The sequence below is a fragment of the Microcaecilia unicolor genome, chromosome 1, assembly GCF_901765095.1.
Source record: "Microcaecilia unicolor chromosome 1, aMicUni1.1, whole genome shotgun sequence".
In the NCBI taxonomy this organism is placed as follows: domain Eukaryota; kingdom Metazoa; phylum Chordata; class Amphibia; order Gymnophiona; family Siphonopidae; genus Microcaecilia; species Microcaecilia unicolor.
The window spans coordinates 769,709,469-769,736,667 of NC_044031.1; the positions used below are offsets into that span (position 1 = coordinate 769,709,469).

General features: G+C 45.0%; 1 protein-coding gene across 1 annotated transcript in view; it reads left to right on the forward strand.

The window, feature by feature from the left end:
• SPG11 (SPG11 vesicle trafficking associated, spatacsin) overlaps window positions 1-27,199 on the forward strand; it is a 189,878-nt gene that overhangs the window by 23,780 nt on the left and 138,899 nt on the right. The window contains 9 exon segments of the mRNA XM_030189824.1: window positions 4,606-4,751; window positions 8,215-8,344; window positions 13,000-13,155; window positions 17,657-17,820; window positions 19,933-20,109; window positions 20,406-20,477; window positions 21,814-21,941; window positions 22,274-22,449; window positions 22,860-23,073. Of these exon segments, the coding sequence (XP_030045684.1) occupies window positions 4,606-4,751; window positions 8,215-8,344; window positions 13,000-13,155; window positions 17,657-17,820; window positions 19,933-20,109; window positions 20,406-20,477; window positions 21,814-21,941; window positions 22,274-22,449; window positions 22,860-23,073 (1,363 nt within the window).

Here is a 27,199-nt window from a genome sequence, read left to right on the forward strand (position 1 = left end):
CTGCCCAGCACTATCCCCGCCTCCCAACCACCAGCCCCTCCTCCCAACCACCGGCTCTGGCACAGACCGTATAAGTCTGCCCAGCACTATCCTCACCTCCCAACCACCAGCCCTGCCTCCCAACCACCGGCTCTGGCACAGACCATACAAGTCTGTCCAGCACTATCCCCGCCTCCCAACCACCAGTCCCGCTGCCCACCACTGGCTCTGGCACAGACTGTATAAGTCTGCCCAGCACTATCCCCGCCTCCCAACCACCAGCCCCGCCTCCCGATCTTGACTAAGCTCCTGAGGATCCATTCCTTTGGCACAGGATTCCTTTATGCTTATCCCACGCATGTTTGAATTCCGTTACCGTTTTCATTTCCACCACCTCCATAGAAATCTGCTCGGTTCTGTCCTTATGTTCCAACTGCTGGAGTTGCCGTCAAAGCCCACTTTTTCCTATCCAAATCCATCTCTTCACGTTCCAAACCACTGTCATTTCCATAGAATCTCTCTCCATCCCACCCTCAACCGGATCGCCATATGCGTAACTCAGACCGTACAAGGCAGCCCAGCACCGAGTTGCCATCTGACATGCAAACACATATGCAACCCTTTAAGTTTTTTCTTTTTTGTAATTTATTTTTTGATTAGAGATCCTCTGTGTTCATCCCACACCTTTTTTGAATTCCGCCATTTTTTTTTTCCCTCCTCTTCCCTCATGAGGTCATTTCAGGCATCCACCACCCTCCATGAAAAAGCATTTTCTGATATTACCCTGAAGTCTACCACCCTACAACCTCAATTAATGTCCTCTACTTTTACCACTTTCACTTCTCTGGAAAATATTTGTTTCTATATTAATACCTTTCAGGTATTTAAACGTCTGTATCATATCTCCCCTGTCCCTCCTGTCCTCTAGGGTATACATATTCAGGTCTTCCAGTCTCTTCTCATATGTCCTGTGGTGCAAGCCCCATATTGTTCTTGTCGCCTTCCTCTGGACCGCTTCCAGTCTTTTTACATCTTTAGCAAGATACGGCCTCCAAAACTGAACTCAATACTCCAAGTGGGGCATCAGCACCTCCTTTCTCCTGCTGGTTACACCTCTCTCTACAGCCTACCAACCTTCTAGCTACGTCCACCGCCTTGTCACACTGTTTCATCACCATCAGATCCTCAGATACTATCATCCCAAGATCCCTCTCCCTGTCTACTACTACTACTTATCATTTCTATAGCGCTACAAGGCATACGCAGCGCTGTACACCATACACAAAAAGACAGTCCCTGCTCAAAGAGCTTACAATCTAGATAAGACAGGTAAACGGAACAATAAGGGAAAGGAATAAAGAGGTGAGGATAAAAGGACCGCAAGTGAGTAGTGGTTAGGAGTCAAGTTTGGACTTGAAAACGGCCAAAGACTGGGCTAGACGTACAGGCTCGGGAAGTCTATTCCAGGCGTGAGGTGCAGCATATCTCTCTGTGCATATCAGCCTTTCACCGTCTAGCATGTATGTCACCCTTGGATTTCTGCTCCTGAAGTCATCACTTTGCACTTAATTAGCATTTTAATTGCCAAACAATATTGTTTATGATCTTTAAAAAAAATGTAATATTTGACAGAGGGAACCTGAGTAAACTACACAACACCGTTTTAAAATTATTACTTCATTTATTTAACAAGCAAAGCTATTCAATACCTAGATCATCACCCATGTGAAAAAGTAACTGCCCCCTTAGTTACTCAGTCGACTAGTTGAACAAATTTACAAGGTAATTATATTCCGCTGATTGAGCACAGGCAGACTTGATTGAAGGCAGCCGTGTTGAATCCAAACCTCCATATATATTGAACCTTAACATAAGAGTGAAGTAGTCAGCACAAAGTTTCTACAAGAATGCAATGCCATGATCAAAGGAAATTCCAGAGTAGTCGAGAAGAAAAATTGTTGGAAATATATCAGTCTGGAAAGAGTAACAAAACCATTTCTAAAGCTCCACCAAACCATAGTGAGAGCTATTTTCTCCAAATGAGGAATACTTGAGACAATGCTGAATCTTCCTGGTAGTGGTTGGCCTATGAAATTACTCCAGAGGCTCAGGAATAACTTCTGGAAAATCATAAAACATTCCAGAAGAGCATCCAAAGAATTCAGGCCTCTCTACCTCAGGTATGACTCCACAATAAGAAAGAGACTGGGCAAAAATGGGATTCATGGGAGAGTAGCAAAGTAGAAACTGCTGCTATTCAAGATTAACATCAATGTTCATCTCACATTTGCAAGACACAACTGGGTGATTCCCAAGCTTTTTGGGACAATATTCTAAGGACAGGCAAGCCAAGCAATGGAACTCTTTGCAACGTAAATGCTATTATGTCTGGTGTTCCACTCCAACAGTCAAACGTAGTGGGAGTGTGATGGTGTGGGGATCCTTTGCTGGCTCAGGACCTGGAAAACTTGCCATCATTGAAGGAACCATGAATTCTGCATTGGAGCAGAAAAGTCTTAAGTAGGATGTTTGGTCATCTGGCCATAAGCTGAAGTAGCATTGGTTAATGTAGACTTTCTGTTGTGTTTTGAATCATTGTCTCCTTTTCTTTTTTTTTTTTGTTCTGCCTTTCTCTACAATTGATGTGTTCTTGATTTGGGTTTATGATTTCAACATTTTTATTGACGACAATTCAATGTAAACACTTTACAAATAAGAGAGCTTCAAAAAAGTTCACACATATATAAAACAAAAATGAAAAAAATATAGTACTCATAATAATAGTCAACAGTATCATTTGTCATCAAACTTTTAACCAGTTATCCCCCCCCCCCACACACACACTTTAGGTTAGAAACAGATTTATGTCTCTCTTGATTTGGTTTTATATTGCTAAAAAATCATCCCGCACATTTCTCAATCTTCACTTCCCCAACTGCAGAGGTCTAAAATGCAAACTAACGCATGCGTCAACCTTTCCCTACTTGAGCACACAATTCTGGAACGCGCTGCTGCGCAACTTGAAGACGATCCATGAACTAACCAACTTCCGCAAACTACTGAAGACCCATCTCTTTGACAAAAAACAGACGTGACGGACCAGGCGAAAACGAAGACATATGGAAGCGCTGATGCCGGCCGAAGAGCTCCCGAAGAAACGCGTAACTCTGCAAGAACCGTTACACTCTGGCGCTGACAAAAACATGCCCCGACGAAAAACAAAGCTTCGCGCCTTTATGCCCCGTCGAGAAACAAAAACTTTGCGCCCTTGTCTTCTTTGTTTATTTTTATTTATTTATTTAAAAAGAAAACGGAAGAAAAAACTGATGAAGTAAAGACTAGATAAAGCCCCGAAAAAAAAGTCAGAGCCGAAAACGATTAGACTCCAGCGGAGACAAAAACCTGCTACAGCGTCTCCTGCATAATGGAGCTCTCTCCGCCCAAAAAAGCAACACATTTTTTTTTTTTTTTAAAGGAGCTGACTTAGAAAAGAAAATTGCTGAAGAGTAAAAGAATAACAGAGCTGCCTGCTCATTAGTAGCCTGGGGATTTTTTTTTTTTAAACAGCTTGCTCGTTAAAATGCTGGGGACGGAAAAATACTTGTACTTTTAACATTCTATAGTGGCTGCCTCTCCCAAAGACATACATCTTTCTAAACAAAGGGTAACCCTTCCCAGCTAAGTAAGGGAGATGGGGGAGGAAGGGGGGAGGGACTCGGGAACACCCGAGTTTAACACCCCCAGAGGCTGTAAAAGAAAGAAAGGAAAAGAAATCCCTACCTGACCAGCGTCTAACAGAGAATTCCTAGGCATAGAAGAAGAGGTAGCATTGTTGTTCTTATTATTAACCTCTAAAAGAGAAAGATAAAGAGAGAGACTAATGGGCTCGCTTCCTACCTGCTGGGAGACTGAGAAAATACTGAGGCTAAGGTCACATGGCCAGGGCTCCTATTGGCTCTCCAGAGTCACAAGCTTTTCTCAGTCTCCACCTGCTGGTAGGCGAGCACAACCCATCAGTCCAATCCTGGTCCGGTCTGGAAGGACTAAAGGAAAGCAAATTAGCAGATAAGATCTAATTTCTCCTTCTGGAACACGCTTCTGCGCAACTTGAAGACGATCCATGAACTAACCAACTTCTGCAAACTACTGAAGACCCTTCTCTTTGACAAGGCAAACCACAAAGATCAACCAATGTGAACCATTCCACAAATATCCAGAACTGCTTAAAGAAATTCGACTCACGAAATTAGTTTGTTACTCTACTATCCTGCTTAACTATTATCATGTTACCCAAGACCCTTAAGCAATACCAAATGCATATTTTCTTATAGATTTCCACTATTCATAATGTAATGTAAGTCACATTGAGCCTGCAAAGAGGTGGGAAAATGTGGGGTTCAAATGCAATAAATAAACATATGGCTGTGATACTACAGAGGGAAGGGACGGGGTGGTGTAGAAGGTAGGAGAATAACGATTTAAACAGCTGCATTGCAAAATTGGCACTTAGACGTGTAAAAGCAGTGAAACCTTGTAAACGTGACTTGCATTGTAACATCTCCTTTTGTAGAGGGAAAAGAATTGGAATAGGTTCTGCCTGAAGCCTTTTTTGTTTCCTCCCTCCAGAAGACGGTCTCTCCCTGGTTCTGTTTGCTGTCACTCAGGATGAATTCTTGAACAGACTGATGACCTATGGAAACGCTGCTACTGTGGACTCGCTCTGCCACCTCAACCAGTGGGGAAGATGCTCCATTCCCATTCATGCCTTGGAGGTAAAAAGCAGCCATCACTGTGCCATGACAGGTGTAGAAAAAACAGAAGGGCAGGTGAAGTGGGCATAAGCTGCCGTTCGTTTGCAGAGAGATGCTGTTCCTCAGGGGAGGGTCCCAGTGATAACCTCTCAGTTTCCGCTGTTGTACTTCTGATGAAATCGAGGGAGTATCGAGAGAGTCGTGCAGCAGCATCAAATTTGTGTGAAGAAATGTAGTAAAAAGGTGCGGCAGCACAATTTTTTAATCGCATGCCCCGTCGCATAGGGTGTCCCCCTCACATTTTCACCTGTATAGTGCAAAATATAGACTGCAGATGTCAGTTCTCAAAACTGACATATTGTACTTCAGTTACCTTTGTTGTCCAGTGATTTTATTTTTCTAATCATCTTATTCCCTGTCTCTGGTTCTCTTCCTCTGTCTGTGCTCTGAACTCTTATTTTCAGGGCCTCCTCTGTCCTCACTATTTCTTTTCTCTCCTCCTCCCTTCTTCACTTCTTCCCCTAGAACATCTTTCACATTCAACTTTCTGCCATTTTTCTTCCTCCTTTTATCTGTCTTGTTTCTATCCCTAACCTTCCCCAGGGGCACCATCTCCTCTCTCCTTCCCTCCCCTCCGTGGGCACCATTTCCTCCGGGCTCTCCTCCCACCCTGTGGGCACCATCCTATCTCCCCGGGAGCTCCTGCAGCTTTTTCTCTCCAGCTGCCCCGCATTCTCTCCTAACCCCCCCAACACTGACAGCCTTTTCTTTCCTGTGACTCTCTTAGACTCTTCCTCCCTCCTGCATATATTTTTCTCTCCTACCGCTGTCCCTCTCCCTCCCCGATGCTTCTGCAGCTTGTTCTCTCCTGTCTGCCACATACTCACCTGCCTCACACTGGCTGTCTTTTCTGTGCGGCCACCGCATTCTGTGGCATCTCATCCCACCCCCGTCGCACGTGGCCCTCCAAACTTGCTTTGTACACATGGCGGCATTAAGCACACGCTGCTCCACGCCTCTCTATAACTGGAGCCCTCTCTGTCTAGCATCCGACTTCTTCAGCAGGAAACAGGAAGTTTCATTAGAGAAGGCGGGATGCTAGAGAGGGAGGGCTCCGGTTACAGAGAGGAGTGGAGCAGCGTGTGCTTAATGCCTCCATATGTACAAGGCAAGTTGGGAGGGTGATGGGTGGGCGGGATGAGAGGCCAGGGAAGTGGGGTGTTAGGAGAGAACAAGCTGCAGGAGCACCGGGGAGGAAGGGGCAGTGGTAGGAGAAAGCAGCATGACTCGATTAATCGCTTTAAAATTATTAACATATTAATTGCGTTAAAACGTGTTAAATGAACAGCCCTACTAGTTTCTAATTGAAATAAAATTTCTAGGTTTTATCCTCTTAAATCTTTCTCTGTGGTGCAACAGCAGACAGATGAAAATTGAAACCCATTTTCCCATCCTGCTAAAGCTCTAAACAGATACCAAACGCTGCAGTGTGACGCGATAGGCTCTAACACGTTCCAGTTTATAGCTGTGAAAGAAGGAGATTATCACTGTGGCTCATGTGATAAGTAAGAGATACTAAGCTTCTTCCTTCCTGTACAGACGAGCTAGTGGTCTCTCTTGAACTAGTCATTTTCCTTAAACACGCAACATTTTCGGTTACTAGTCTTATGGTTTTCCTATAAAGATTATTTATGATGTTTCCTCAGGTTGCTTAACTCTTTAACAGTGCTAAGTGAGGGGGTGTGGCATCTGAAGTTGGTCTTCTGGGAGGCAGAGGGATTTCTTGGCATACTTGAGTCTGGTTTATCCCATAGAGAAGGACAAGGCCTTCACTCACTAGTACCAAGGATTAACAGCAGATGCTTAAACTAATGTTTCCTGTTTAATGTGGTTGGTGGGTTGGGAGGCGGGACTAGTGCTGGGCAGACTTATAGGGTCTGTGCCAGAGCTGGTGGTGGGAGGCGGGACTGGTAGTTGGGAGGCTCTGTCCTTTCCTGGTTCTCTTCCTACCTCTCCCTCCGCACCTTTAGTGTTCACTCTGGTGGATCCTCTTCTACTTCTATCCCTCTGCCTGTCGGCGTACCTCAGGGTTCTGTTCTTGGTCCCCTCCTCTTTTCTATCTACACTTCTTCCCTTGGCTCATTAATCTCATCCCATGGCTTTTCCTACCATCTCTATGCTGATGACTCCCAAATCTACCTTTCTACTCCTGATATCTCACCTTGCATCCAAACCAAAGTTTCAGCGTGCTTGTCTGACATTGCTGTCTGGATGTCTCAACGCCACCTGAAATTAAATATGACCAAAACCGAGCTTCTCATTTTCCCCCCCAAACCCACCTCCCCGCTCCCCCCGTTTTCTATTTCTGTTGATGGCTCTCTCATTCTCCCTGTCTCCTCAGCTCGAAACCTTGGGGTCATCTTTGACTCTTCTCTCTCCTTCTCTGCTCATATCCAGCAGATTGCCAAGACCTGTCGTTTCTTTCTTTACAACATCCGTAAAATCCGCCCCTTTCTTTCCGAGCACTCTACCAAAACCCTCATCCACACCCTTGTCACCTCTCGTTTAGACTACTGCAATCTGCTTCTTGCTGACCTCTCCCGTCTCCAGTCGGTTCAAAACTCTGCTGCCCGTCTCGTCTTCCGCCAGGGTCGCTTTACTCATACTACCCCTCTCCTCAAGACCCTTCACTGTCTCCCTATCCGTTTTCGCATCCTGTTCAAACTTCTTCTACTAACCTATAAATGTATTCACTCTGCTGCTCCCCAGTATCTCTCCACACTCGTCCTTCCCTACACCCCTTCCCGTGCACTCCGCTCCATGGATAAATCCTTCTTATCTGTTCCCTTCTCCACTACTGCCAACTCCAGACTTCGCGCCTTCTGTCTCGCTGCACCCTACGCCTGGAATAAACTTCCTGAGCCCCTACGTCTTGCCCCATCCTTGCCCACCTTTAAATCTAGACTGAAAGCCCACCTCTTTAACATTGCTTTTGACTCGTAACCACTTGTAACCACTCGCCTCCACCTACCCTCCTCTCTTCCTTCCCGTTCACATTAATTGATTTGATTTGCTTACTTTATTTATTTTTTGTCTATTAGATTGTAAGCTCTTTGAGCAGGGACTGTCTTTCTTCTATGTTTGTGCAGCGCTGTGTATGCCTTGTAGCGCTATAGAAATGCTAAATAGTAGTAGTAGGAGGCGGGGATAGTGCTGGGCAGACTTATAGGGTCTGTGCCAGAGCTGGTGGAGGGATGCGGGGTTGGTGGTTGGGAGGTGGGGATAGGGCTGGCCAGACTTATACGGTCTGTGCCCTGAAGAGGACAGTACAAATAAAAAAGTATCACATAGGAATTTATCTTCCTGGGCAGACTGGATGGACCGTGCAGGTCTTTTTCTGCCGTCATCTACTATGTTACTATATTACTATCTTCTGTACAAGCAGGAAAGGGCTTAATGGTGATTTTTTATGTTTTTTTTTCAGGCAGGTTTAGAGAATCATCAGCTGGACATGGTGGATTTCTTCTTAAAGAGTAAAGAGAATCTCTTTTCCCTTCCTGCCGTTGATGCTATGGTTACCTCTGCTACAGACCGGTCGCACAGATTCTTAACCAGTAGGTCACTGAACTGCAACTCCACAGGGCACAGACAGACCTCCGTCAGCCATAGTGTGTTTCTTCCCATCATTGATAGGCTGCCTCGTCTTCTGCGTGAATTCCCCCATCACCCATTTCCTGTCCTAATCTCTTCACCCACACACAAACTCTTCCTCCTCCCTCCTCCAAGGTAGCACAGGGGCTACCAGACTGGAAGTGGGACTTCTCTACAACATCCCTGTAGGTCTCCTCTATGTTCCTCTCTGTCTCAGCTTCACCAAGTCTGCTACTCTAGCCTCAAGAGAACGGACACATTCTGTTAGAGCTAGGAGCTCTTTGCTTCGGGCACACACGTATGACATCTCACCAACTGGGTGATAATCATACATGTGACACTTAATGCAAAAGACTGGATAGCACTCCTCTAGCTGCTGGACTGCTGACTCCATCTTAGTGTTTTTGAGTTTTTCAATAATTTAAAACTTGCTACAGTATTAAGGATATTAGCCTAATATAAAAGTGTCTTTTACTTTATATTGTATGATTTATTTAGTGTTTCTTTCTTAGATGGTAATGAAACGTATTTAAAACTCTGTAAGAGCACTCCTTGCTTGTTACCCTAATTACAATAACTATAAATGAAGAGTTGTCCTAGGGGTGGGTGGAAAGACTAAACTAGATCCTACAGTGCCTGCTAGATTCTATCTGTTAATGCTGTGGCACAGAGTTTTTAAAACTAAGTGGAAAAGACTATGGAGATTAGTTGATAAAATTTGCTTTTTATATTTTTATTTTGCCTAACACTAACCTACAATTCCTCCTTTAAACCCCATTCTTTAAGTTCCCAAAGCACAAAGCAAAATAGTGTTCACTTACCAGAGAAATGTCCTCTTCTCTCGGAACGTCTCAAAAAGAAAGTTCAGTGGGACCTTTCCTCTTTATATAGTTTTGAATCTAAGGGGCCTTTTTTAAACAGGCTCTTTGAAGCTGACTCAGCAACCTATGCAAATATTCTACTTCCCCACACCTTAGTTAACACCTAATTGAGGTCACTGGATGAGCTACCTCTCCTGCAGCCAAGGAACAGAAAATAACTGCCTTTTAGAACAAGAGTTTTTGGCTGTTTAGTTTCTACCTCTAGAAAAGGTTTCAGTTTAAAACTATGGGAAAAATACCTATTTCTAGAGAAAATTTCAGTTTAAAACCATGGGAAAAGGGTTTGTACACTATCCAGCTTATTTTCGAAAGAGAAAGACGCCCATATTTCGACCCAAATCGGGAGATGGGCACCTTTCTCCCATGGGCGCCCAAATCGGTATAATCGAAAGCTGATTTTGGGCTCCTCCAACTGCAGTCTGACGGGGGCGTGTCGGAGGCGTGGTGAAGGCGGCACTGGGGCGTGTTTATCGGCCGAGGAGAGATGGGCACGCTCGGCCGATAATGGAAAAAAAGAAGGGCGGCAGAAGCGAGAATTTGGGCCGCTTTTTTTGGACCCTTTTTTTTTCACAAAAAAGTCCCCCAAAAGTGCCCCAACTGCCCAGATGACCACCGGAGGGAATCGAGGATGACCTCCCCTGACTCACCCAGTGGTCACTAACCCCCTCCCACCAAAAAACTTTTTTTCCAGCCTGTATGCCAGCCTCAAATGTCATACTCTACTACTACTACTACTACTACTATTTAGCATTTCTATAGCGCTACAAGGCATACGCAGCGCTGCACAAACATAGAAGAAAGACAGTCCCTGCTCAAAGAGCTTACAATCTAATAGACAAAAAATAAATAAAGTAAGCAAATCAAATCAATTAATGTGAACGGGAAGGAAGAGAGGAGAGTGGGTGGAGGCGAGTGGTTACGAGTCAAAAGCAATGTTAAAGAGGTGGGCTTTCAGTCTAGATTTAAAGGTGGGCAAGGATGGGGCAAGACGTAGGGGCTCAGGAAATTTATTCCAGGCGTAGGGTGCAGCGAGACAGAAGGCGCGAAGTCTGGAGTTGGCAGTAGTGGAGAAGGGAACAGATAAGAAGGATTTATCCATGGAGCGGAGTGCACGGGAAGGGGTGTAGGGAAGGATGAGTGTGGAGAGATACTGGGGAGCAGCAGAGTGAGTACATTTATAGGTTAGTAGAAGAAGTTTGAATAGGATGCGAAAACGGATAGGGAGCCAGTGAAGGGTCTTGAGGAGAGGGGTAGTATGAGTAAAGCGACCCTGGCGGAAGACGAGACGGGCAGCAGAGTTTTGAACCGACTGGAGAGGGGAGAGGTGACTAAGTGGGAGGCCAGCAAAAAGCAGATTGCAGTAGTCTAAACGAGAGGTGACAAGGGTGTGGATGAGGGTTTTGGTAGAGTGCTCGGAAAGAAAGGGGCGGATTTTACGGATGTTGTAAAGAAAGAAACGACAGGTCTTGGCAATCTGCTGGATATGAGCATAGAAGGAGAGAGAAGAGTCAAAGATGACCCCAAGGTTTCGAGCTGAGGAGACAGGGAGAATGACAGCTCCATGACAGCAGTATGCAGGTCCCTGGAGCAGTTGTTAGTGGGTGCAGTGGACTTCAGGCAGGTGGACCCAGGCCCATCCCCCCCCCCCCCCACCTGTTACACTTGTGCTGGTAAATGGGAGTCCTCCAAACCACCCCCAAAACCCACTGTACCCACATCTAGGTGCCCCCCTTCACCCATAAGTGCTATGGTAATGGTGTAGAGTTGTGGGGAGTGGGGTTTTGGGGGGGGGGGGAATTTGGGGGGCTCAGCACCCAAGGGAAGGGAGGTATGGACTTGGGAGGTATTTTAATTTTTTTTTTAACTTTTTACAAGTGCCCCCTAGGGTGCCCGGTTGGTGTCCTGGCATGTGAGGGGGACCAGTGCACTATGAATCCTGGCCCCTCCCACGACCATATGCCTTGGAGTTGTTCATTTTTGAGCTGGGTGCCTTCGGTTTCCATTATCGATACCACCCAGCTCAAATCCACCCAAATCCGATGCATTTGCCCGGCACCAACCGTATTATCGAAACAAAAGATGGACACCCATCTTTTTCGAAAATACGCTCTGTCCCGCCCCTTCGCGTATCCGTCCTCGGAGATAGGCGCCCGTGGAGATGGGCGTTCGATTATGCCCCTCTATGGCAACTAGTTAATGATGCTTGCTTTTCTCTCTCTCTCTCTTTCTATTCCCCCTTAATACTAAACTAGATCCTGCAGTGCCTGTTAGATTCTATCTGTTAGTGCTGTGGTACAAAGTTTTTAAAACTAAGTGGAAAAGACTATGGAGATTAGTTGATAAAATTTGCTTTTTATATTTTTATTTTGCCTAACACTAACCTACAATTCCTCCTTTAAGCCCCAATCTTTATGTTCACAAAGCAAAATAGTCTTCACTTACCAGAGAAATGTCCTTTTCTCTCGGAACTTCTCAGAAGTTGTCGGCTGTTCAGTGATTTTCTTGATGAGTGTTATATTGTCGCATAAATTTTGTATGTTTAAGCTTTAATAAAGTTTCAAAATTGAAAAAAAAATAAAATTATAGCATTTTCTCTCACAGCTACAGTTTTTTAAGAGCCGAAGCTTTTTCTCCTTTGTAGGACTTTTTTGCATTGGTTCTTTTTTTTTTTTCCCCACTATAGTTTTTGTAGAAGCCAATGATATGATCTTGCTCCACATGCAGTTGAGGTCTACCCGGAAGTGGTACAATGATTCAACATTGAATGTTCTCACTGGGAAACTTTGAGGCTTCTGTTGTTTAATATTTATGTTCTTGTTGTAACTGTGAGAGAATATAGACTTTATACACAAACTGGCAGTGGTTAGTAGTAGCATTGACAATATATCCGTTTATTTTCCCAATAGGTATATTTCTGAAGTAGTAACTATGTCATGCTTTGTATTGTTAGTTGAATATTTTTACAGCTGTAATTGTCTGTTGCTCAAAAAGGCAGTAAATAAATCCTAATACATAAATAAATAAGTCAGACAGACTGTTCTTTCTGGTAAGCAGAGGTTCTTGGCTTCCAAGCCGGCAGTCGCTAGATGACTGAAGGAGACTATCGCGTCAGCTTATTTGCTTGCGGGGAAGCAGGCTCCTCAGGCTTTATGGCTCATTCTGAGACGTACAGCGACATCATGGGTGGAGACTAACTTACTGTCTGTGGTGGATATTTGCAAAGTGGACGTTATGTTTGCTCAGAAGCCAGTTTGGGGGGGGGGGGGGGGGCTTCAGTTCTCAGGGTGGTAGCGATGCCAAGATCCCACCCACTCTAGGGATAACTTTTATACATTGCACAGATTCTGGAATAGTGGGAAGCTTTGTAATGAAAGGAGAAATGAGGTCTTACCTGATAATTTTCTTTCCATTAGTCCTTCCAATTGTTCCAGAGGCCCGCCTGAGATGAGGGAGATCTACATACGTTTGCTCGTCTGGCTAGTGTTAGGTTAGCGAGTTGTTTAAGGTTGCTGTGTTTTTTCTTATCCTTACTGCTTCTCTAGGTAAATACTGAGGAGCTGGACTGGACGCCCAGTTTTTAGTTTCTGTCTCCACCTGTTGGCTGATGGACACAACTGTCCCATAGGTTCTGGAATAGTGGGAAGGACTAATGGAAAGAAAATTCAGGTAAGACCTAATTTCTCCTTGCATATGTACCACTGTAAATGATTTGCTTTTTGCTTCTGATTCTTTTCCAGATGTGGAGGAAGTGAGCGCTGCTCTGGACTTGCTGTGTAGAGCCATCAAAGAGAGTGACTTGGAGACTCAGAGTAAACAGTTCTCAGAGCAACTGCTGAACCTGACTCTGACATTTCTAAATGAGCAAATTCAGCAGCTGTGCAACTGGGCTGATGGTAAGACTTTTGGAGAGGATAAATACTAGACAATATCCATAAATACAAGCTGAAATCTAGTCAGGCTGCAGGGAGATTCCGCAAGCTCATTTTTCAGTTCTTTCAATACTCTGGGATGAATACCATCCGGTCCAGGAGATTTGCTACTCTTCAATTTGTAGAACTGCCCCATTACATCCTCCAGGTTTATAGAGAATTCATTGTTTCACCGACTCGTCAGCTTCGAATACCATTTCTGGCACCGGTATCTCACCCAAATCTTCCTCTGTGAAGACCGAAGCAAAGAATTCATTTAATCTCTCCGCTATGGCTTTGTCTTCCCTGATCGCCCCTTTTACTCCTCGGTCATCTAACGGTCCAGCCGATTCTTTTGCCGGCTTCCTGCTTTTAATATACCTAAAGAAAAAATTTTACTATGTGTGTTTTGCCTCCAACGCAGTCTTTCTTTCGAAGTCCCTCTTAGCCTTTCTTATCAGCGCTTTGCATTTGACTTGACATTCCTTATGCTGTTTCTTATTATTTTCAGTCGGTTCCTTCTTTCATTTTCTGAAGGATTTTCTTTTAGCTCTAATAGCTTCCTTCACCTCACTATTTAACCACGCTGGCTGTTGTTGGTCTTCCGTCCTCCTTTTTTAATACGCGGAATATATTTGGCCTGGGCTTCCAGGATGGTGTTTTTGAACAGCGTCCATTCCTGTTGTACAGTTTTTACCCTCTCAGTTGTCCCCCTAAGTTTTTTTTCCACCGTTCTTCTCATTTTATCGTAGTCTCCTTTTTTAAAGTTAAATGCTAACTTATTTGATTTCCTGTGGGGCTCATTTTCAAAACGCTTAGACTTACAAAGTTCCATAGACTCCTATGTAACTTTGTAAGTCTAAGTACTTTGAAAATATGCCTCTATACTGACTTCAAAGCTAATATCAAATCCTATCAAGTTATGATCACTGTTATCAAGCAACCTCAGCCCCATTACCTCCCACACCAGATCATGCGCTTCACTAAGGACTAGGTCTAGAATTTTTCCTTCTCTCATCAACTCCTGTACCAGCTGCTCCAAAAAGCTGTCCTTGATTTCATCAAGGAATTTTACCTCCTTAGCGTGCCCCGATGTTACATTTACCCAGTCATTATTGGGGTAATTGAAATCACCCATTATTATTGTGTTGTCTAGTTCGTTTGCGTCCCTAATTTCCTTTAACATTTCTGCATCCGTCTGTTCATCCTGGCCAGGCGGACAGTAGTACACTCCTATCACTATCCTTTTCCCCTTTACACATAGAATTTCAATCCACAGTGATTCCAAGAAGTGTTTTGTTTCCTGCAGAATTTTCAGTCTGTTTGATTCAGGGCTCTCGTTAATATACAATGTTACCTCTCCACAATCCACCCTATCACTACGATATAATTTGTACCCCGGTATGACAGTGTCCCACTGGTTATCCTCCTTCCACCAGGTCTCAGAGATGCCTATTATATCTAATTTTTCATGTAGTGCAATATATTTAGCCCAAAATACAGCAGCCAGGCTGATATTCTGCAAAACATGCAAAACATGCAAACCCCTCCAAGAAAAGTTGCATTGGCTCCCAATCAAAGAACGGATCATCTTCAAAATCTGCACCTTAGTCCACAAAATCATGTATAGCGTAGTCCCAGGACACATGACAGACCTTATAGACTTACCAATAAGAAACAATGTCAGATCATCAAGATCCTACCTAAACCTACACTACCCAAATTGCAAAGGACTGAAATACAAAACAACTTATGTAGCCGGCTTCTCTTACATAAGTGCACAACTATGGAATGGGCTCCAAAATGCTGTGAAAACAATCCACAACCACTTGAACGTCAGGAAATCACTAAAAACCTACCTCTTCAAAAAGGCCTACCCCACGTAACCCTCTTCACAACACAGAATGACTATGATCGAACAGGACAACACGCAGTCTTCATCCATTCCGACCCTTCACTTATACCTCATACGATCACTATACAACTTTGTATTTGTTATCCACTGACTGGGCCAATGTCTTTGATGGTACTATGTAAGCCACATTGAGCCTGCAAATAGGTGGGAAAATGTGGGGTACAAATGCAATAAATAAATATTCTAACTGTCCGATCTTATTTCTTAGGCTTCTGGCATTCGCATATAGACATTTGAACTATGTTTGTTGTTCCTATTTACATCATGCTTAGTAACTTGACAGTATTAATTTGCAATCTTTTGTCTGATTTTTATTTTTATTTAAAGACACCTGATCTACTACGGTCTCTTTTGAAACCTCACTATCAGGATACCCTATCTTCCTTGTTTTGGTGATATCTTTGAAAGATACCTTATCCCGAACCATGCGCTTTTGAGCGATTGTCGGCCTTTCCCCCCGTTTCTAGTATAATAAATCTGATTAAACATAAACATACCTGGAATAGTTACAAGTGTTGTGTGGCACCGTGGACGTAAACCACAGCATCTTATACACAGGTCATCCCTACACAATTGAAACCTCTCTTTGTGTGGTACCTCCAGCTGTCAGAGGTCACTGCTCTTCACAGTACTGAGGAGGACATCTGTCCTTCTCTGAGAGAGTCGTCATCTTCTTGGTCTGGGAGAGACCCTGCTGGATTCACTTTCAGAAGAAATGCAAAATGTACGTTTGCATGAGACTCTGTCTCTCAGGCGAGATTCCAGACTTGCCAGGGTATGTGTCTTTGTCTCTGAGCTGGGATTCTAGCTTTTTACAGCACTCCTATCCCATTACTTTTTCAGTTCTTCAGGAGTCTTTCATGAAGAACTTTATCAAATATCTTCTGAAAATCCCAATTGTCAACCTTCTCACTCTCACCCATATAAAACTTAGTTGCAGATATAGAACAAATCTCTTAACTCTCCATTGCCTCAAGTAAAGACTTAGATTGTAAGCCCTCCGGGGACAGAAAATTGTTTACTGTATCTAAATGTATGTAATCTGTCTCTGTGACGTCTCTGGACTGCCTTTTTACTGCATGGCTGCTTCTGCTTCCTGTTTCTCGTTATCCAAGCCTCGCTCTGGTGTTCCTGTATCCAAGCCTCATTCCTAGTTGTGACATCATCAGCAAAGTCCTTTATAATGCACCTTGGAACTTTCATGCTTTGCCTTTGCAACAGGTGTCTTAACCAGCTGTTAGCTGTCTCTCTTTCTGTTGGTTTGCCTATAACCCTTTATTTTCTGAATCTGTTCTTTGAGTCTGTGTGAGCTGCTGTTTGGTTGGTCTGTTCTCTCCGGCACAGCTGTGAGCTGTCTCTGTCAGTGTGGGTTTGCCTTTTACCCTTTACTTGCTGAATCTGCTGTTTGAGATTGTGTGAGCTACTCTGTTGTTTGATTGTGCTTTCAGGCATAGTGTGAGCTGTCTCTTTGTGTGGATTTGCCTTTTACTCTTTACTTCCCGAATCTGTTGTTTTAGTCTGCGTGAGCTGCCTTTTCGTTTGACTGTGCTTTCAGGCGCAGTGACTGTTTGGGCTTGCATGTACTGGTCTTTTGACCTTTTGTTTGTGGCTGTGTTTTGCGCAGCATGTGATGCCTGGTTAGTATTTTCTTAGGGGATCTTGTTCTGTTCCTTTCCCCCGTCTTCCTGTTTGTTTGGGTTCCAGTTCGGCCGTGTTCTTCTACTCTGTTACGTGTGGGTTCCAGTTCGGCCTTGTGGCCCGAATGAGTGTTCTACCTTTCTTTCCTGGTTCGTGCTATAGCCAAGCTCCGTTCCTGCCTTGTCTTTAGTCTGCACTTCTTTGTTTGCTATGTTTTGTGTTTTGTCTTGTTTTGCTCTTTCTTGTCCTGCCTTGCCTTGCCGTGTCTGTACCCAGTTTTAGTCTTGTTCCTGTGTCTTCCAGTGTTCCTGTCTGGGTTCAGTTCTAGCCCTTTGCTTTGCTTCCTTGTCTTGTCTGGATCCAGCTTCTGTCTTGTCTGCTTTGTCCAGTTGTGCCGTGGTCCATACCAGGGGACTTGACTGCTGCAATCCAAGGGCTTACCATACCTGAATCCGTGATAATCTTATTTTATCTTATCCTATCACCATAAGCCTATTTAACTGCTGTTTTTTAAAACTAGATCTTCCCACTATATAGACATTGCAGGAACAATCCAGGCCAGTAGGTGAGAGAGGTGCTTAAGTTCGTAAGCTGCCCTAGTGGCTAATGTCTGGCCTCAGGGCTGTTGATGCAATGATTAGACTAGGAACAGTGGTTGAGTGGATCCAGATCCATCTGTCTCTCTGTCTAGCAATATAAATATGGGTAAAGGTCCAAAGGTCCCCGGATAGTTGCGAAGGAAGATTAACAGTGCCAGAATCCCAGTACTGGTTCCAATTGTATAGAAAGGGAAAGGAGAAAGGAGGAGCTATGAGGCCAAATAAAGACATACAGAATATGTAGTTGTTAGATGTTTCACGAGATCGCCTGCTATCTACACTGTGTCCTACTGGTGTAAGTTATTCCTTTTCCCTCTTGGTGTTGTCCTTGCAGAGTTCGATGAGAACTTGCAGGTATGCATGGATATCCTGACCAGTTATATCAGCGAACTGCGAACCTTTATGAAGAGACTTCCTCAGAAGAGGCAGTGCATTGATTCAGAAGGGTTGGTGACCAGAACAGGACGTCATCATCTCTGGGAGACTTTGAGTGCAGAGGTCAGTGGCTCATGCACACGTCTTAATGCCTGAGGCTCTCGGGGCGTCCTTGACCCATGTGATGTTACAGAGATGAACTGACATTACTGCCTGAGGCTCCTGTAGTTCAGTTTGTGAGGTTGCTTCTCTCGGAGATTACAAGGAGATGGTAATAGAATAACTTTTATTTTTTACTAGGGAATTGTCAGTTCTAGAGATATTTGCAGAAAGAAAAACAAGACAGAGAAGTTCTATGTAATATAGGAACAAATCACATATTTGCATACTTAAGTCCATATTCAGAAAGCATTTAAATATTCAGCACTGTGCTAAATGTAGAACTACTTAAAAAACACTTGAGAGCTTTCTGTATATAGGACACATTTTACATCGAATGTAGAACTGGAAGTTTAGACGTCCTGGTCGGGATGGGCACAATTCAGGTGGTATTTTAGAGACGGCTGTGCCTTGTTCATGTGTATTTGCCGTCACATGCAGTGAGAACGGCTATTTTGCACACATACTTCTACTGCTACTACTTATCATTGCAATAGCGCTACTAGACATACGCAGCACTGAACACTAAACACATAAGAGACGGTCCCTGCCCGACAGAGCTGACAATCTAATCGAGACAGACGGGACAAATAAGGGATTAGGGAATTACGTATGGTGGGAAAGATAAAACAGACATGGGTACCTCAGCCTCAGAAAAGGGGGGCTTTTACACTAGCTTGACACACTCAGGTGTCCCATTTTATGGAAGTGAGACAGCAATTTTAACGTAGTTTCATTTTCGGAGGAGGAAAAGAAGCTAGTTGGGATTAAGGAGAATGACTCTTGATACCTCGTTTGAAACCCTGTTGTTAAAATGTATTCATTCCTTTGATGTGGAAATCAGGGGCGTATCTGGAATCCGGCGGTAGGGGGGGCCAGAGCCAGAGAGGGGGGGCACATTTTTGCCTCCCTCCCCCCCCCCCCGCCGCCGCCGCCGCCGCCGCCGCCGCCGCCTCTCTCCACCCCCTCCCCGCCGTCAACCCTCCCCCGCTGCTTACTTTTGCTGGCGCCGAGGTCCGACCCGCAATCGCCGTTTTTCGTCTTCCTCCGTGGCCATGCTTCCAGGAAGTAACGCTGCAGTGCTGATTCGTTGAATCCAGTTCGGCGTCTGACGTCAGACGTCGAACTGGATTCAACGAATCAGCACTGCAGCGTTACTTCCTGGAAGCATGGCCACGGAGGAAGACGAAAAACGGCGATTGCGGGTCGGACCTCGGCGCCAGCAAAAGTAAGCAGCGGGGGAGGGTTGACGGCGGGGAGGGGGGCCAGGGCGAAATCTGCGGGGGCCCAGGCCCCTGTGGCCCCACGCAGATACGCCCCTGGTGGAAATTTCTCCCCCATGCATGTGTGTAGGAAATACACATGTAGATTTTAATCCTGCCCAAGCCCACGCTCATGTCGCACCCAAATCGCACCTCCTTGAAATCTGTGCATGATGTGACTCCAAGTGTAAATAGTGACTTTCAGAAATCGGTATTTATGTGTGTTTCACTGGGCAGGGCACCAACATTTTGGAGTGCTATTCCCTTCTCCGTCATTTCAAGGTACTGGGGGGGGGGGGGGTTTGGGGATCGCTCGATCACTGGGGGGGGGGGCACTAGATCACCAGGTGGGGTGGACCTCTAGCCCTTTTTTCTGGCGGGGAGTTGGGTCTGACTGGGACAGGAGGGCTTTTCTGGGGGGGGAGGGGGGTCTGGAGATCCATTGGTCCAGGCTTTTTTTTTTTTTTTTGACAGACCGGATCTGTCAAAACAAGTTCTGCTGGAGGATTGTGCCGTGGGGGGCATGTGGGGGCAAGGCCAGGCATAGTCCTCCTGCAGATGTACACCTATCATTGAAGCTAATAGCACGTATGAATTTGCATGCTATTAGCTTTGATCATAGGGGTGTTATTGCTCCACACTCTTCCGGCGCTAACATTAGAGCGCTGTTCGGAACAGCGCAGGGGTTTTGATTGTCTGCACCTCAGAGACTCCCTGTAAATTCCCTTCCATGCATTTCTCTGCAGACCATAATGCAAATATTTTGACTGATGTGCTAGATTTTCATGGTTTCTTTTTTTTTTTTTTTTTTAAGCAAGCTATTGCTGATGCCATTTTGAAGAATGAAATTTTAGAGGTTCAGACGTTTTTCCGATTGAATCGCAGCAGGACGTATAGTTTGGCTGAGCTAAAGCAGGTGGGCTTGAACCTGGTGTACGACTGTCTTCTGAGGAGCGAAATCCAGGAAGCATCTAACCTGTTAAAGAACATGGTGAGTGCTAAGAGGACTTACGATTAAACCCACCCCCAGGCATATCCTCTATCGGGGAATATCGTTACACTGTCTCTTCATTGCCACTTAAGACAGGAGACCTTTTCCAAAGCCACTGCTTTATTGCACATGAGTTTCCTCGCGTGCTTGGTGGCTGCTCCATTGTGATTGCTTAGTCCTGGGAAGACTTCTCCTTTTTGGAAAGGAAGAAAGGTAGGGCTGAGAAAGAGAGAGCTCGGTGTGCCAGACATGTAGAGATGTCTGGATCTAACCTAATGTGTATTTCTGCCTTACAGGGCTTGTCTGTGAAAGATCAGTTGCACAAGATATGCATGTATACCTCTGAAAAAAGGATCCGTGACCTGCTGGTAAGTGGCGTCTCAGACTTTCTACGTTATGATAAAGTTTTCCTCAGCACGTCAGGGTGGCTGGAAATTAAAGGGCCAGAAAGAGTGAAGGTGAGATGTTGTGAAACAAAGTGGTTAAAGAGAGCCTGGGGAGTGAAAAAGAAAAAAGGTATCATTATAACCTTGGGGTCATCTTTGACTCCTCTCTCTCTCTCTCTCTCTCTCCTTATATTCAACAGATTGCCAGAACCTGTCATTTCTTTCTCTATAACATCAGCAAAATCCGTCCCTTCATCTCTGAGCACTCTACCAGAACCCTTATCCACACTCTTATCACCTCCCGTCTTGATTATTGCAACCTGCTTCTCACTGGCCTCCCTCTTAGCCATCTCTCTCCTCTTCAGTCAATCCAAAACTCTGCTGCATGACTCATTTTCCGCCAAAGTCGCTATGCTCACATTAGCCCCCTCCTTAAGTCACTTCACTGGCTCCCTATCCGTTTCCGTATTCAGTTCAAGCTTCTCTTATTGACCTTTACGTGTATTCACTCTGCCGCTCCCCAATACCTCTCCACTCTTGTCTCTCCCTACGTCCCCCCTCGGGTACTCCGTTCTGTAGATAAATCTCTCTTACCTGTCCCTTTCTCCTCTACTGCTAATTCAAGACTCTGTTCCTTTTTTTTTTTTTTTTAATGTTTATTTATATTTATTGAGTATAAACATACCATACAAAGATGATTGTAAACATACTGTATCACAACTTCATATGCAATATGAACACATTTTTTATTACTCTTTAACCCCCTTACATCCCCCCTCCCCCTGCCCTCTCCCTCCCCTCTAATTAATTGGCAAGGCAGGGTCAGGCTGCGCCGATCACGCGATGGTACACTATCAGACGACCTTGTCGCATCGCGGTTAGCTTAGACATCAGCTGAATGTAGTCCAGTTTCCTTAGAATAGTCCTTAGTCCCGGCAAAGTTTGTTGTTTCCATGCCGCTGCCAACACCAGTTTGCTAGCCACCAATATCTGTGTAAGACTCCGTTCCTTTTATCTCGCTGCACCTCACTCCTGGAATAGACTTCCCGAGCCTGTACGTCTGGCCCCGTCTTTGGCCGTTTTCAAATCCAGGCTAAAAGCCCACCTCTTTGATGCTGCTTTTGACTCCTAACCACTACTCACTTGCCCAAAATGTGTGTTATTGGCCGTGGCTTTAGGGTGATACTGATTGAGTAATAAATTGAGAAGAGAAAGGGGAACAGCCTTACGTAGCCCAGATAGAGCTGGAAAAGGGATTTTCTGAGGGTCTCATAGTAAGTTGTGCAGTCTCTTGTCTCACTGGAGTGTTGTGTTTCAGGTGGAAGTGCTGGAAAAGGAGCGTTGCTTTTCGGAGAGAGAGAAGGAAATGATAGCGTCTGTGCACCACATTGAAAGTCTTTACTCTGGATCCTGCTCTGAAAGGAAAGCAAGCCCAGCCCTGTACAGGTAGCCTGACTCTGCTGTTAAAGGGGTTTTAAACCTGGGGCGCTCTACCCGCTCTGACGCTGCCTTCTTTTCTGTGGGCATCGTCGTGCCCTGTGACTCTGACAATGCAGCTACATTTGCCCGTTTCTGAGCCTTCATGTTCAGTCACCAGCTGGTGCTTTAAGGTAAAGTCAGTAGCAGTGCAGAATCATGTTCAGCACATCACCTGTACGTCACCAACCTGTCAAACTTGGAGCCAGAATCCAAATTCCCACAGTAGCACTGAGCTAGGAACAGGAAATATTTTATTGTTTAAAACGATCTGTAGCCTGTAGCTTCCTTCCCTGTTCCAGGTCTTGGAGACCAGACCGAGATGTCGCCAGACACACAGCTTTTCTCAATTCCTTCCTGACGTGCGATGACAAAGGCGAGCCAGCCGGCAGGGAGTTCAGGATCGTACTACACTGGACCCAGTGGTGGGATCAGCAAGTCCAAGAAAGACTTCTCCTCTCTAAAGAGTTGGACAGAGGCAAGTATGGGAGCAGAGGGAGGAGGTAGAGCTCTCGCTCTGCATTAGACAGGTTTTAGCTACCAGTCTGGTAGTGCATAAACTTTTAATAATTCCCGTATTTTCTCTCGCATGTGTCTTTGTCTGTGCTGGGATGGAAAGTGTCCTGTAAAGCTCATCCCTTGTTACCCTCTCGCTGCTGCTAATACTTTCTCCTCAGCGATGCACTGCATTCCAGCATGTCTTTCTCATGCATTTTATGGATTCCTTTAAGAGCTAAAACTTGTAATATTGACTCAGATCAGCTCTTATTTGTACTTCCACAAATTACACCATTTAGAAAGACATTTGTTAAAACTATTGAAGCTTAGAAAATATAAGCTCCATGTTGTCCTAAAATAAGACAAATGTTCTTTAATTTGTATTCACAGGCAATAAACCCAGTGACCCGTGCGTCCTGTGGAGACATCTGACGTCCCAGCATGCCTGGCAGAAAATTTGCTCTTGGATGGATGAATGTTGGCCCCAGGACAGGCAAAGGGCGCTCGGGCAGCAAAACTGGCCACCTTTTTCTCCAGACCTTGTCGAGCAGGACACCCTTTGCAGCAGCTACATGAGGAATAAGATACTGGATAGGTTGGCCAGGTGTGTGCCTCACTCTGTCTTCTAGCAGTCTTTTGATTCTGAATCCTTTCCTGGCTGTGGCAGGCCTTTTGGGTCACCTCTAGATTGTCCGTCCTGAGAGAAGAGGGGCAGGAGGGAGGCAGGGAGTTGCTGAGAATCAAGAAGAAAACAACAGGAGTAACTGAGCTTTGAGGAACAGCAAATAATGAGCTCTACTAGAAAGAAAGAATAATGGCCTCTAAAGACTTTTAGGTCAGGTATTAGCTTTTGGGTAATGATTAGTTTTATGGCCTGCATATAATATATGTAAACAGCTTTGGTTTGAACCACAGAAAGGCAGTATATCGAACTCATGTCCTGTGAGCAGAATCCACTTGAGAGAGACCCAGTGGTGTGCTGGAGCAGGCTCTCACAGGCTCGCAAGAGCCGGTTGTTAAGTTTTTAAGAATTTGGGGAGCTGGTTGTTAAAGTAGGGCCCTCCATGTCTACGTTAACAACTGGCTCCCAAAATGTGGGCTTGGGCCCCCTGCTGAATTCTCTTTTACTTTGCTGGTGGGGATGCTGAGCCCTGCCAGCCAAGTAAATAGACTACTGCTGCTCCCTAGCTCTGGGCAGCAGGCTGGGACTTCTCGAGCATGGAGTGGGAGTTGGGAGTGGTGGCAGTCCATTTATTGGCTGCCAGCAAAGGTATGCCTAGCGTGCCCGCACGAAGGGAGGGAGGAGAGAGAGGCAAGTGTTGCTGCCCCCCATCCTGGCCACCCCTAGCCCTTCCAACTGCAGAGCTGGCTACGTCCAGAGAAAGAGCCTGTTGTTAAAACTTTACCAGCACACCCCTGGAGAGACCTCCATATTCCGCATTGTATATTGACTAGCGTCATAAATATTGAGAATAATCATGCTGAGTCAGACCAAGGTCCATAGAACCCAACACCCTACCTGAGTAGGATCCCAAAAAGTAGGTCTGTGTCACACAGCTCATTTCCAGGGATAAGCAATGGCTTTCCCAAGTCTTCCTGCCTAATAATATTTTATGAGCTTTTTCTCAAGTGGCTTCTCCTCGTCTAACTACCAAAGTGAAGTGTCATCAGTTTAGAGCCACTGCAGCTACTCTGACACTCCTGAGCTCTGCTTTGCAGGATACTCCCTGTTAGTGGAGTGGATGAGTAGCCTAATGGTCAGTGCAGTGACCTGGGAACTAGGGGAACTGGATTTGATTCTCACTGCAGCACCACGTGACTCTGACAAATCACTTAACCCTCCTTTGCCCCAGGTACAAAATAAAAAGTACCTGTATGTAATATGTAAACAGAAAGGCAGTATATCAAATCCCCCTTAAAAAAACAATTTCCTGGCCACTCCACTGGGTAAACGATTAAGATTGGAACTGTAGGTTTCCTGGGAATTGGAGTCTATTGAATCTGCTGTTCCTTCACAGCAGTCACTGCCTCTGGCTTCGAGGTTTTCCCTTCTTAGGGATTCTCTGGAAGATGGAAAGCTGCCTGAGGAAGAGGGCGATGACCCTTCTGTTTGAAGGCTGTTTTCAAGGTGTCAGGCACCACAATACCCCCTTCCCGCCTCTGTACCCTTCTCTTGAGTTACTCTTGAGATAATGGTGTTCCTCCCCCCCCTTGCAATTTTTATTCTTTAACCGCTTCAACCAACTTTTTGTTGTATTAGCGGTATATCAAATTTTTAATTAAGGATGAGCTCCCAGTGCGGATTTCTCATTCCCTAGAGGTGTTGCATAATTCTTCTCCTGTGGCACTGGAATCCTTGAATCCAAGGGGACTCCTTCAAGGATTGTTCACTTAAGCCTCCTAAGGCTTTTCTTGTTCACCATGACATTCAGTCTGTTTTTTTGTCCGAATGGGAATCTCCTCATAAAGGCCTCAAGGTGGATTGGGTCATGAGTAAGCTTTACTCTTTTGTGCTGGAAGAAAAAGAACTATTTTAGCATCCGACCATGGATGCTTTGATAATGGCTATGGTAGACTGAGCGATGATACTGCATGTTTAAAGGTGCATTGAAATTTGGTGCTATATGAGAGCTAGAGTGCTAAAAACATCCATATTGAACAGACTCCTGAGGCAGGCCTTTGTGGCCGAAACACGATTCATGTTGAGTCCATTGGATGTTTGAAATAAATTTTTATATGATCTACACATCATTTACCTCTGTTTTTTAGTGTCATCTTCTCTGTGGTTGCTTTTCTTTTATTGTGTGAGAGACTTTGTTCTTCTGTTTTTGTCGGTCACGAAAAAGACCACCGTCCCAGTTGAGGATATTCAAGTTAGCAAGGTAGATGCAGCTCTTAAAGATTTGATGTGGCAGTCTTATTGGTCCTTCAAGCTTCTGTTTTTAGCTCTTATGTGGTTAAGGCCCACCTTCTGTGGATTCAGGCAGACAAGACCGGTCAGGAGTGGGAAGACCTTGGGCCCTGACTAGAAGCTGTTTTGCCATACTTGGCAGGTGCTCTGTATAATTTAATTAGAACCCTTTCCCGTTGCGTAGTCTCTTCCATTTTAGCCTTCTGCTTACTTTGGCTTTGGAATTGGTCAGTTGATGTGGCTTCTAAATCTTGCCTTACTAAACTTCCCTTTAAAGGCAAGATGATGTTTGAAGAGGGTTTGGAAAAATTGGTTAAGGACTTAGAAGATCCTTAGCGGCTTCTGGAAGACAAACCCAAGTAATCTTTAACCAGTTGCTCTTAGTTTTGTAAGGCTAGAAGGTATAGGCCAGGCTGTGCTGGCTAATGTCCTTTTAAGGAGGGGGGGGGGGGGGTGTCACAGAGCATTAACAGGCTTCCTGTTCTTCCAGTACCTCCTGTGCTAACCATTGATGAGGTCCCAGTTCATTCCTCGATTCCATGGATTGAGGGGTCAGTTGTCTGCCTTTATCAAGGAATGAACCAAGATAACCTCTACCAGTGAGTCTTTAGACATCATCAGAGAAAAGGTACAAGCTAGAACTCTCCCACCCCATTGCAAATTTATTCTTGAAGTCTCCTTGCAAAGATGGGAGAAAATGGTTAGCAGTACAGGCTACTCTCTTAAACCTGTTCAATTTGGGCATGGTGAACCCTGTTCCCCAGCAGAATTGGGGAAAGGAAAGAGTCCATTTATTTCATCATGCCCATGGAGGAAGGTTCCTTCTGACTGATTTTAGATCTGAAAGAAGATCAAGCACTTCCTATGGGTCTCCTACATCAGAATGGAAACTTTCTGATCCATGATTGCCCAGAGGAGTTTCTGACAACCTTGGTTCTCAAAGAACCTTAATTCCACATCCCTATTTTGCTGTCCCACCAGAAGAACTTAAGGTTTGCAATTCTGTGTCGTCATTTCCAGTTCCGAGCCATGCCATATGGGTATTTCCAAAGGTGATGGCAGCTTTTCTGCAGCGCAAGGAGATCAGAGTTCATCCATACATCCCAGGAACTGAAACTGAAAATCCCCCAAGTTGTAGATCAGTGACCACTAGGGAGCAAAAAGTAGTGGTGGTCAGCGATTTCCTTCTGATGTGGTACAGAGGCATCCATTTGCCAAGACATGATGTCCTGGAAGGTGTGCTGTCTGCCAGGTGCCAAGATTTGAGTTGCTAAAGAGAACTTGCCAAGACTCATCAAGTCTACTGACTATTATTCGATGCAGCTCATCCGTGTTGGCAAGAATGATGCTTCTAGGAACCACTCCAAAGGCATCAAAAGTGACTTTATAACCCTGGGAGAGAAAGGGTAAAAGAGATCGGTGTGCAGGTGGTGGTCTCGTCAGTCCTCCCCGTTGAGGGTTAAAGGCCAAGGCAGACATGAATGCATGTTTCTGTGCTAGTTACAGATGTGTGAGTCACCTGAGGCTCCTCATCTCCGTGCTAGTTACAGACTTGTGTTCACCTGAAGCTCCTTATTTCTGTGCTAGCTTCAGAAAGAGTTGTGTTTAGCTGAGGCTCCTCTTGTGCTCACTAGTTAGAAGTGCTGTCCTGGAAGTCCTTCCTTCCCTCCTTCGTTGCTTGTCTGACATTGCTGCCTGGATGTCTCAACGCCACCTGAAATTAAATATGACCAAAACCGAGCTTCTCATTTTCCCCCCCAAACCCACCTCCCCACTCCCCCCATTTTCTATTTCTGTTGATGGCTCTCTCATTCTCCCT